This window comes from Macaca nemestrina, chromosome 9 (genome assembly GCF_043159975.1).
Source record: "Macaca nemestrina isolate mMacNem1 chromosome 9, mMacNem.hap1, whole genome shotgun sequence".
NCBI classification, from domain to species: domain Eukaryota; kingdom Metazoa; phylum Chordata; class Mammalia; order Primates; family Cercopithecidae; genus Macaca; species Macaca nemestrina.
Window position 1 is genome coordinate 87,122,176 of NC_092133.1, and position 11,809 is coordinate 87,133,984.

Here is an 11,809-nt window from a genome sequence, read left to right on the forward strand (position 1 = left end):
TCAGGACAGACTCAGAGAGGTTTCAGGGCTACCACAGGGTCAAATAAGATTTCTGTACAGAGAAGGCAAAACAGCGTAGAGAAAAGGGAACTGAGGTACGGAAACAGCAGAATTGGCGACAGCTCTGTGTGTTCTCATTTGAACAGTTGGCTGCTGTGAGTGGCTGAAGTGTGGCTGCTGTGAATGGCCGAGGCTCAGCTCCTGTTATAGAAGCACACTCCACAGTTGGGTTTTCAGTTTTTAGGTACTGAGTTAGGTTGTGGTTCATATGTGAGAACTCAAATATGTGAGTATGGAGGCTTTCTCAGGCCAAATTTTAGTTTTATTTAACAATTTCACTCTTTTGAGAGGCCTCTCAATTTGGAGAGGTTGACCAAAACTTTGGGCATTGATGCCACTTTCTGTCACCATCATAAATGAGTTATTTGATCTCAGCATGGAATTCACAAGTCACAACATCATGCCAGTTCAATACTTTTGTCTGCTGTTGCTGACTTAGTGGAAGTGAGACCACTTATGCTCAATGGATGGTTGCATACAAAACATCAAAGGTTTCAGAGGGTGCAGTGGACCACAGGGACTATTAGGGTGACTACAAAAAGGATTATATCCAAAGACCAAAGTGAACTCCTTAACAATATTTCTTATGAAGCAAACTGTCCCAAATCAATCAAGTCACGGTTCAGGCAGTACAGGCATCTCAACAATATTTCAGTCGATTGGTCATAGTCTTTGTTCAGGGTGTACAGGCCATAATTCACTGTAAAACGGCCTGATTTATAGAGGCATTCAACTTTGTTGTTAGCCTGGTAACACAAGCATGGTAGCCTGGAAAGTCACTAGAATAAATATAAAGATTAGAAAACCCAAGTTTGTCATCCACCATTTAGGATGCCTGCAAATCAACTGTCAGTTGCTCCCATGAACACATTATGTGCTCATTTCTCTTGAGAGATTTTCTTAATGTATTTGGTGGCAGAGTCCAAGAAAACAGTAATACCAGCCACCTTGTAAATTAAACTTTCTGTAGTAACAAGATCAGAGGAGAGATAGGTACAACATTCACTTGTGTTCAGTACCAAACACAAGCCCTCAACTGTAGCAAAGAGGAGATCTGAAGCTGCATGATGTTCCATGTGAATGCATGTGTCATCATCTCTCTTTTGGAGTATGACTTTTACCCATGGTTCACATCTGGCTATTTGATATGGCTAACTCCTGCCTTTCAAATACCTTCCCATGGAAGTTCCCATGATAGCTCCTGTGATCAGAAGCAAAAACAGTCAATAACTGAAGTTAGCACCAACTTTGAAACAGACAAAGAGGAGAGAGTTTCTACTGAGGAAAGATTTCAGTTGGTTTCCTGGGGCCTCACTCTTTCTGGTAGTGGGGAACCCACTGCATGAAATTTAGAGCTAATCATTAAATTGGGAAAATTCTTAAATTTTATAGCCAGGCAGACCTCCCAGGGGTTCAGCAGAATGGAATAAGCAGATTCTCTGCTGACTCCGTATAGGCCCTGAGGGGTTAGAAAAGTGGGCTATTTAGTTGTATTTGAGCAAGGGTTTGTTAAATTTGTTCACCCATGGCCCGGCATGGTGGCTCACTCCTATAATCCCAGCACTTTGGAAGGCCGAGGTGGGCAGATTGCTTGAGGCCAGGAGTTTGAGACCAGCCTGGCCGACATGTCAAAATCCCATCTCTACCAAAAATACAAAAATTAGCTGGGTGTGGTGGCACATGCCTGTAATTCCAGGTTCTTGGGAGACTGAGGCATGAGAATTGCTTGAACCCAGAAGGCACAGGTTGTAGTGAACCAAGATCATGCCACTGCACTCCAGCATGGGGTACAAAGGGAGACTTTGTCTCAAAAAAAAATTGTTTGCCCGTTAGTCTGCATAAAAAGAAGTTCTCTTTTTTTGTACTTCCTTTACAATATGCTGTAAAGGTATATAACCACATTTAGTTTTTAAAAAGTACCCTACTGAATTTAATCTGGTGACATTATACAAGCAATTACTTGTACCCATATAGGTAATTCTCAGGCCTTGAGAGACTAGTGCCTGGAAGCCAAATATACCTTTTGCAGGTATTACTTGAATAGGTTTTCTGTATTTGGTAACAATCAGGTTGTTAATTGGAAATGTTAGAGTGTTGTTTCTAGCAAGTGCAGAAAAGCGAGTAGCAGTGATGTTTAGTGTATCAAGGATAACTTTCCACTCTTCCTTTGGAGTTTCAGGGTGATTCTCTTTCGGAACATAGAGTGACACTGGTATTAATGGAATTGTTTCTTCATTTTTTTGGTTTTAGCCCACAAACCCAATTGCTCGGGTTTTATGCTGGAGCGGAAGCTTGAGCTAAAGCCATCCACTGATTATGGTTCCATGAATTTTCTTGTAGAGAAAAGGAAAGGATTAGGACAGCAGGAAATGAGGGGGAAAGACAAAAGCTTAAGGTTTCCATGATGTCAGAGAAATCTTAATTTATGATCTTTGAAAAGTTGTCCATTTCTAGGATGTTGTCTGCTTCTGGGGAGAAATTTCTCTCATCAGGTTTACCTTAAAGATATACAGTCCCAAGAGTCTAAAGGGGCCTTTCTGAGTTATGAAATGTGGACCCAAGGTCCAAGTCCCTGAAGCCTCACAGCAGTGTGGGTAGTGACAAGGACTTGGTATGGTCCCTTCCAGTGAGGTTCAAAGCAATTTTCCTCTGATGTCATTTCCAGAAGATCCAAGTTACAGATTCTTGACCATGAAGGGCTTCATTATCCTCAGTTAGTGCACCATAAAAAGCTTCCTTTACCTGGTGAGAATACACTTTGACATAATGCATTAAAGCCTTCCAGCTTTAGGCATATCAGAGTTTAGGAGAGTGGGAGAGGCATGCGGTTCTGTTACCAGGAGCATATGTCTTCCAGTGACTGTTTCATAAGGTATCAACTTATGTTTTCCAGTAGGAGCGAATCTGATTATCATCAAAGCCAATGATAGTACCTTTGGCCAAGGCAACCCAATTGACTCAGTTAACTTTGTCATTTTTAGTTTTAAGATGTCATTTGTTCTTTCAACTTTTCCAGAAGACAGAGGGCTAAGTGTCCATGATAGTGCCATCATGTCCATATATCTTATTGAAGTGCTTTATGACTTGCCCAGTAAAATTAGTTTCCTTATTGCTGGAGATTTCTCCAGCAAGTTGCCAGAAGGAAACACATTTTTTTTCTGATAATTTCTTGCCTATTGTCATTGCATCAGCTTTCCCACATGGGAAAGCCTTTACTCAGCCAGAAAACATACAAACTGCTACAAGGACATACTGATAGCCCGTTAAGGTTGGCAACTGAATGAAGTCCATCTGTAAGTGCTCAAAAGGTGGGTGGATCACGAGGTCAGGAGTTTGAGACCAGCCTGGCCAATATGGTGAAACTCCGTCTCTACTAAAAATATAAAAAAATTAGCCAGGTGTGGTGGCGTGTGCCTGTAGTCCCAGCTACTCAGGAGGCTGAGGCAGGAGAATCACTTGAACCTGGGAAGCGGAGGTTGCAGTGAGCCGAGATCATGCCACTGCACTCCAGCCCGGGTGACAGAGTGAGACTCTGTCTCAAAAAAAAAAAAAAAAAAAAAAAAAAAATGCCCATCAAGTGGCAAAAATATACTACCTGAAGTTTTTATTGTTTTCGCAGGATTATGAGTTTGACAAACCAAACATTGATTATAAACCATTTTAGCAATTTTGAAACAGTCATCCCACCAATATTTTTTCATAACGTGGATTCTGTTTCAGAACAATTTGTGGAATGCAGAGCTTTTAATAATAGAAACTTCAAAGACTCAGGAAGGGCCAGGCAGCCAGCTGAGCCCTCTGTGAGTCTATGCTTAACATTGAATTTACATCCTTTAGATACCAAATTTGTTTTTCCAAATCTGCAGTGTTTATTGAGTAGGTCATCATGAGGGAATTGACTTGGATCAATCTTACGGAGTTAATTAATTGTATATCCTAACAGTTTCAGCACTAGCTGATTTGGCATAAATATCTTCTAGAGCATTCCTTTTATGTTCAGGTTCAGTTTTACAGGCATGAGCTTTGATCTTAATAATGGCCATCTCTGATGGTAACCAGGTAGCAGAAAGGAGTTTATCAACTTGGAGTCTGTTTTTTTTAATGGGGATCCCACTAGAAGTAAGAAACTTTTGTTGTTTCCATAACATGCCAAAATCGTGTAATACTCTTCTATTTGGGTAAATATTTACTGACTTGTCCTTAGCTGTAGGACAGGCTTGGGTGAGAGCAAAAAGCCTGGGGGTTGAGCTGACTTCAGTTGAGGAAGAGTTCCCTCCTCTATTAGCTCATTTTGGGTGGTAATGGCATATCCTGCCTGATATTTTCTTTTGAGTTTTTGGCATAGGACCTATGAACAAAAAAAACAACAACTCATGATTAGCCGATGTACTATCTCGTAAATCAACACAAGAGCACTGTTTCCAATACTGCACTTACACAATGTGGTCATCACCGGAGTCAGGTGGAGTTAATACAATAGCAGGCTTAAGTAGGTTGCAGCATTTTAGATGGAGATTAGAAGACAGGAGGAAGAATTTCATAAGATGCTAACTGGCTTGCTGAAAAATGTTGTGTTTGGTTGAAATTTAATAGACTTTTCACAGCATGTTGGACTTGTGAATTGAGTTCATTCCCTAAAACCAGCTCAGATGAAGCTTCCAACTTGGCTGCTGCTGCTACTGCTTTTAAGTGATTCGAATATGCCCTAACTACTGGGTCTAACTGCAGGCTGGAATATGCAGTGGGCCTATGTTTCCCCCGTGTTCTTGAGTAGGAACTTCCAATACCTGATTGTTGTGTTCATGAACAACCAAGATAAAAGGTTTAGTGTAGTCTGGAAGTCCTGAAGCTGGAGGCTGTCATAAGGCCAATTTCATGGTTAAAAGCCTGGACTGTCTTTCCAAGGTAAAGATTCCCATACTGCATTTCTAGTGAGCTAAAACAATGGTGAGGCAATTCAGGGAAAATTTGGGACCCAGGATCCTCAATGTCCTGTGAGTCCAAGAAAACCTCTTAAATGTCTTTCGGTTCCAGGCCGAGGAAAACGTTGAATAGTTTTTAATTCTCCCAGGCGAGAGGGAAATCCCATCAGCAGTCAAGTCATGTCCCAAATAGTGAACTTTTTCTCTTGAAAATTGAAGTTTTTCCATCAAGGCCTTGTGACCTTTATGTGTGAGTTGCTATAAAAGGAAAATGAGTCAATTTCAGAGCGCTGTTGAGCAGGAGAGCATAACAGGTCATCTACATACTGAGTAACAGCAGAATGTCCAGAAGACTGTAGGGTTATTAAGTACTGAGGCAATGCCTGGGAAAAATAGAAAAGGCTGGGTGTACTGCTGATTTTTCTGAGTGAAAGCAAACAAATGTTGACTCTCTTTATGAACTGGAATGCTAAAGAAGGCTGAACGGAGGTCTATTACCATGAACCACTTTAAATCAGTGGGTACATTAGATAATAAAGTATTTGAATTTGGGACTATGGGAAATCTTGGTATTATAATTTTATTAATTAGCTATAGATCTTGAACAAATCTTCAACCTCATTCATTTGGTTTTTTAACTGGTAGGATGGAAGTGTTAACAAGGACTGGTACGTGGAACTCTAAATCCTAGGTTAGTTAAGTCTCCTACAATTGTTGAGAGCCCTTTAATGTCATTAGGTTTTAGTGTATATTGCAGTAATTTAAGGAAAGACTTAGAATGACCAGTTTGGACTTTTATAGACTCCACACTTTTAATTCTTTCTCTATCATTTGAGGTAGAGACCCATAAATATTCCGGGGTTTTAGAAAGGTGTTTCGTTATGGGCCTGAGTTTTGATCTTATCGATCTGTCTGTAGAGAGCACAACCGTTCTGGTTCAGGAGACTCAGGAATCTCTACGATTGCTTCTCCCTCTGAGGAGAATTGTATGTGCCCTTTCAACTTTGAAAGTCCTGCCCTGGCAAGTTTACTGGATCAGTATTACATAGTAGAAAGGTAGATTTTCCTGCAAATAGCCCCAAGTTGATTAGACGGGTTCAGATACGGAAGCCTCTTGAACTTGATTTGAAACGCTCACCACAGAGATGATCTTTTCACTCCAAGAGATTCGTTGGCTTATTAAAGTAGGGTTTATGCTGGATAAGGCGACCCTGGTATACACCAGCATTGCACAGGATTCCCAGCTTAAGTCTTGTTTTTCTAAGTTTATTTAAAGGTATTTTGGGGAGCAGTTTACCAGAGAATCCCTGAGCCTTGTCTATTTTTATTATCCTGAGCATTAAAATCTCTTGGGTCCCCTCTAGTGGTGAACCAGTCCAGCCTAAAGGGAGGAGGCTTGGTGGTGGACTGAGACAAAAGTCAACCATCTCCTTTCCCAGTGTCCTGGGTGTTTGCAATGAAGGCATCTACCCTGGGGTAAGGCATTCCTTATTCTGGACCTCCTGCTTGTGATTCAAAATAAAAATGAGAAGGTCTCTTTGGTCTTGGCCCCGGTAACTGTTATAATTGGAGAGGCATAAGATTGTTAGTCTTTTGGGTTTTTTCTTGCTCTAGAGTCTTCTCAAAATGTTCAGCTAAGGCCACCAATTCAGTCATGTCTGTAACTTTCCATCCTGGCTTATGTGTTTTAATTGAACTGCCAAGTTCCTAGGATGGAGTTCATTTGTAAATACAGCAGTTAATGCCATTCCAGTCCCTGAAGGAAATACTCTGTGCTATATTGAGCACAAAATGTTTCAGAAACAGTGTTTCTAACAAGTTCTGTAATCTGAAACTGGTTCCTCCTGCTTTGGTCTGCAGGGTTGGATGATGCACCAGTCAATTTTTTTCTGGAATGATCTTAGGACCTGAATGTAAAATGTTTTCAGTATTTTTTCTAGCTCATTTTACCCCTTCTCATGCAGGGGTTTTCGGGGTTCTTTAATATCCTCCTCAGGTCCACCCCATTCTGCTGCTGCCATCCATTTCTTAGCTTCTCCAGGCCCCAATATTATGTGAATAAATTGGCTAAGGTCAGGGAGCCATTCTAAATTCCTCAGTAAACCCTTGAGGCTTCATCCTTGGGTCAGGGAAGTCCTTTACAGTGGCTCGAAGCTCAGTTTTAGGCCATGGAGTAAAGGTGTTTATCGCAGGAAGACCTGGCTGATCAGAAGGTCTTTCTTTGTAAGCATCTGGGTGTTTTGTTTTTTTTTTTTTTCATCTTCATGGTAACTTATTAAAAATGTTAGTGGACTCACAATATGTGAGTAGAGATGGATAAAAAGAAGGAATAGCTGTGAGTAGAGATGAATAAAAGGAAGGAACAGGGGCTGTGCAGGGTGACTCACCCCTGCCCTCACCCAGTACTGGTGTCAGGGTTGATGGAAGGCAGGGAGAAACGAGTGGACAGCAGTTAGCAGGCCCCTGGAACCCCATAGCTGGCACTTCCCCCTCCCACAAAGATGAACAGAGGCAGCCCCTCACAACATCATCACAGGTCCCCCAGGCTGGGTGGGCAGTGCCAGGAGGAGGGGCCACCTCCTTCTGGGAGTGGCATTATCCTTTCTGGTTCCACCATGCCTTCTAACCATGCCAGAAGAGGGTGTGAGCACAATGGCCTTGGCTGCCCCCAGGGATTGCTCAGAGGAAAAATGGTTGGGGGTGAGGCCTGAGTGGACAGAGGAGAGCACTGAGCAGATGCCAAGATCTTGCCTGGGCCGTATAGTGTGCGTGGTGCCCAGGAAGAGTGAGGTGGGGTTTTGAGCCCCCATGACAAAGCCACCTCTGTGAGGCCTGGACTATGGCCCAGCACTGATGAAGTGACCTGCTCTCTGGGTCTAGTCGGCTTGTGGTCAGGAGGGCAGTGGTGGGTGCAATACAGTGCTGAACCTTCCTGAGCCCCAAGGAAAGGTGGAGAAATCATCTGTGTGCCTCCAGGCAGAGGTCTGGGCCAAGCCCGTAGACTCTCTGGTCACTCTTGCCCTGGGTTCGGCCTTGAGCTTTGTGTGTGACCTGGGGCAGGCAGGGTGAGGGTGCTGTTATGTGAAGGGACCCCAGCTCTGCGCTGCAAGGAGAGAGAGAGGCTGGAGAAAGAGAAAGAGACTCAGCTTTAGTGCTCTGGGGCTTTGGGACCAGGGTGCTTCCCTTCAAGGAAGGCAGCTTGTCAGAGGCAGCATCAGAGCTGAGGCTGAGGCTCAGGATGGCTGGGCTTAGATGTGCAACATGGAGAGGTAAGGAGCAGAGCCCTCAAGGCAGAGGAGCGAGGGAGGGTGCCAGGGCACAGCCAGCTCTTCTAGTAGCTGGGATTTGATTGCCTGAAGGCAGGGTGTGGAGACCCCAAGAGCCTGGCAGGGGAAGGTCTGGTGTGCAGGCTGGGTGGAGGGACTGGATCTTGCCAGCAATGCAGAGCATTTCTGGAGGGTATGAGCTGGGAGGGAATACGGTGCCGGGAGGACTAGATTTGGGGATGGGTGGAGCCAGGGAGAGCAGGCTAACACACTTGGACTGTACTAAGAAGGAAGCCTGAATCCCTGAACAGGTGGCAGGAGCCCAATCGGGCACGGAGGAGGGTGGACAGGCAGCTGCAGACACAGGTGGCTCAGGACAGGGTGTGAGGGGGCACAAGGGGAAAGTGAGCATCATCCTGGATGGGGACTAGAGGGCAGGGGCAGGAGAGGACAGGTGCCAGGATGGGGCCTAGAGGGGAGAAGGGCCGCTGTCAGTGAGAGAGAGACCATCTCTTTAAGGGAATCCAGCATTTGAGGCACTTGTCACTCACATGCCCAAGGGGAGGCTTTATACATGAATGACAGGTTCAAGCAAGCTCAAAGTCTGCACACTCTGGGGAATACCTGTGAGGAATGGAGGGTTTCCTGGGGACCATCAGGCTGAGACTGGCCTGGCAGGGGACCCCTGGGATTCCAGGCAGCCTGGGAAGGGTGGCCTTGAGTGGAGAAGGAGCTGAGCAGGCCCCACGCCAGGGAAACCACAGGCGTTGATGGGCTGCTGCTCCTGCCGTGGTCTGTGGGTATCATCAGCACCACATCACAGATGGGGAGGTTGAGGCGAAGTGGCGTATGCCCACTGGAATCCTGGGAGCCTGCTGCAGCCCTCCAGCCACAGATGCGGAAGGGGATGCAGTTACAGTCCTCATGCATGCAGAGCAGGGACAGGCACAACTAGAGGGACAGGGCAATTCCCACAACGGGCTCAGCCTTCTGCCAGGACATGACTAGAAAGACCAAGAAGGGCAGTCACTTTAGCTGGGAGCAAGGATAAGGGGCTTCCTGGAGGAGGCCACTCGGGAACTGAGTCTGAAAAGGTGAGCAGCAGTTCACTGGGCAGACAACATTAGGAAGAACATACCAGAAATAGAGGACAGCCTATACAAATTGAGAAATGGGAGAGCTGAGGGGCTCTGAGAAAGACTGTTATCTGATTGCCTGCCTGCTAAGCCCCAAGAGAACAGCCTTGGGGAAACCTAACAATTCTCCTTGAAAAGGCCAGGCTTTCAATTTGCTTTCGTGCTTACAAGATAGCTTCTGGAGCTCCAGTCATCACACTCATACTCCAGGCAGGAAGAAGGAGGAAAAAGGGAAAGCAGCCTTCTTTAAAGCAATGCCCAACAATTCCTGTTTATACTCCATTGCCAGAATGCATTCACGTGGCCATGCTGCTCAGCAAGGGAGACTGGAAAAACGTCATTTTACAGCTGAGCACATTGCCTCTCTCTCTTTTTTTTTTAATTTTAAGTTCTGGGATACACGTGCAGATGTGCAGGTTTGTTACATAGGTGAATATGTGCCATGGTGGTTTGTTGCGCACATTACCTCTCTCAACAAAATCAGGTCTCGTTAGTAAGGAAGACAGGAAGAATGGACTTGGGGTGACCAATCCGTGTTTGGTATTGCTGGGCCCATTTGAGAGATGGGAAAGCCATTCCCAAGAGGTTGAGTGACTTGCCTGAGGTCAGAGGCTAGATTAAACCCCAGTCCCTTTGACCTTACTTAGAGTAACCCTGAGGGCTTTTTAGAAAGGCCCAGATCAAGTCTTCAGACAGGCTTGCCCCGATCGTTGGCCTAAGAAGCCAGCAGAGAGACAGGCATCGCAGACGAACCCAAAGACAATCTCTGTGTGGCTTGCAGCTGTGTGGGTGGTGGGTTGGCTGCACTGGTGTGTGCCCAGGATGAAAGCACAGCAGCTGCTTCTGCAAGACAGAATTAGCTGTTCCTACGGGTCTGGATCATCCTCTTCCCAAACCAAGGGAACCGTGGAGCTGCTGCCTTCTCAGCTCATCATGCACCCAAGGGTCCCTGGAGCCAGCCTTGAGGGCTGTGGTGAGCGCTCATCCCTTCCACATGCTCACTAGAGCCTTCCAGGCCATGCTGGGGCACAGAGGTAACTGGGACCTCCTCCTAGCTGCCAGGCGGAAGCAAACAATTTTAACTGAGGGCTGAGGGAGTCCAGAGTCAGAGACCCAGGGCTGCCCGGAGAGGCAGAGGGGACTTTTAACGCTAGAACCAAATCTGGAAGGAGGAGTCCAGACTGGAGACAGCACCCAGGGGAGAGAGGAGGAGCTCAGCAAGGCCACCCTGTTGGTCCTGATGGGTCCTGGCCCCACCCCTTGGGCCAGGCAGCCGCAGCCTTCTGAGCCCAATTCCAATGGCATCACAGTGACCTTCTCTCTCTTCTCTTCCCTACAGGGGAGGTACCTCAGCTTAGCCCTTGCACCGTCCCAATACGCACAGGCTCCCTGCTGCCCAAGGATCTGCTTTCCACACAGCCAGGAGTCCCTTTCCCTACCACAGGCTCCCTGCCGCCCAAGGATGTGCCTGAGACACAGCCAGGAGTGCCTCGCCCTCAAACAGGCTCCCTGCAGCCCAAGGATGTGCCTGAGACACAACCAACACAACAGGGAGTGCCTTGCCCTCAAACAGGCTCCCTGCAGCCCTAGGATCTGCCTGAGACACAGCCCGGAGTACTTTTCCCAAGCACAGACTCTGTGCGGCCCAAAGAGCTGCCTTCAACCTGGCCGGCAGTGCCTCCCCGTCACCTGCTCCTCCAGGTGCCACCTCCTCCCTGCTAGGTGCTCAAGGCCTCCCTCCAGGATCCTGCCGCTGTTGTCCCCACTGCTCAGGCACACTGCAGAACCCCCTCTGTCCCTCCCTCCCTCGGAGCCCAACTTCTAAGGCACCAAATACCCAAGATTAACAGGCTTTTGTTGCTGAACTGGACATATACATTGGAGTCTTTTCTTATGGTCAAAGGAGTTGAATTCTTGCTGATCAACGAAAGTGTTTGTCACCAGGGAGCTTGTCCTATGAGTGAGCTGGATTTATACTGCACCTGCCACGACACAGCGCCCTGGTGCCGTGGGGATGCCAGGCATGAATGCATTCCACTCCCAACAGCCACGACTTTATCAAGGGCTGGGACACATGAGGTCTTAGGCCAAATTCTCCATTTAAAAAGCCCAAAAAGTCTTTGAAATAAGAATTCAATGCTGTGTCTCCCTCTCCAGATTTTTGTTTGTTTGTTTTCTTTGTTGTTTTTTGAGACAGAGTCTTGCTCTCTTGCCCAGGCTGAGTGCAATGGTGTGATCTCAACTCATTGCAACCTCCACCTCCCAGGTTCAAGCGATTCTCCTGCCTCAGTCTCCTGAGTAGTTGGGATCACAGGAGCCTGCCACCACGCCTGGCTAGTTTTTGTATTTTTAGTAGAAATGGGGTTTCACCATGTTGGTCAGGCTGGTCTCAAACTCCTGACCTCAGGTGATCCACCCACCTCGG

The 11,809-nt window shown here is 46.4% G+C and overlaps 1 protein-coding gene across 8 annotated transcripts in view; it reads left to right on the forward strand.

Moving 5' to 3' along the window:
* LOC105486714 (anthrax toxin receptor-like) overlaps window positions 1-11,254 on the forward strand; it is a 48,640-nt gene extending 37,386 nt beyond the window's left edge. For all 8 annotated transcript variants that reach the window (XM_071069987.1, XM_071069991.1, XM_071069993.1 and 5 more), the window contains one exon: window positions 10,724-11,254. In XM_071069987.1, the coding sequence (XP_070926088.1) occupies window positions 10,724-11,209 (486 nt within the window). In that variant the 3' untranslated portion in view covers window positions 11,210-11,254. The remainder of the gene's footprint in view (window positions 1-10,723) is intronic.
* The last annotated feature ends 555 nt before the right edge of the window (window positions 11,255-11,809 follow it).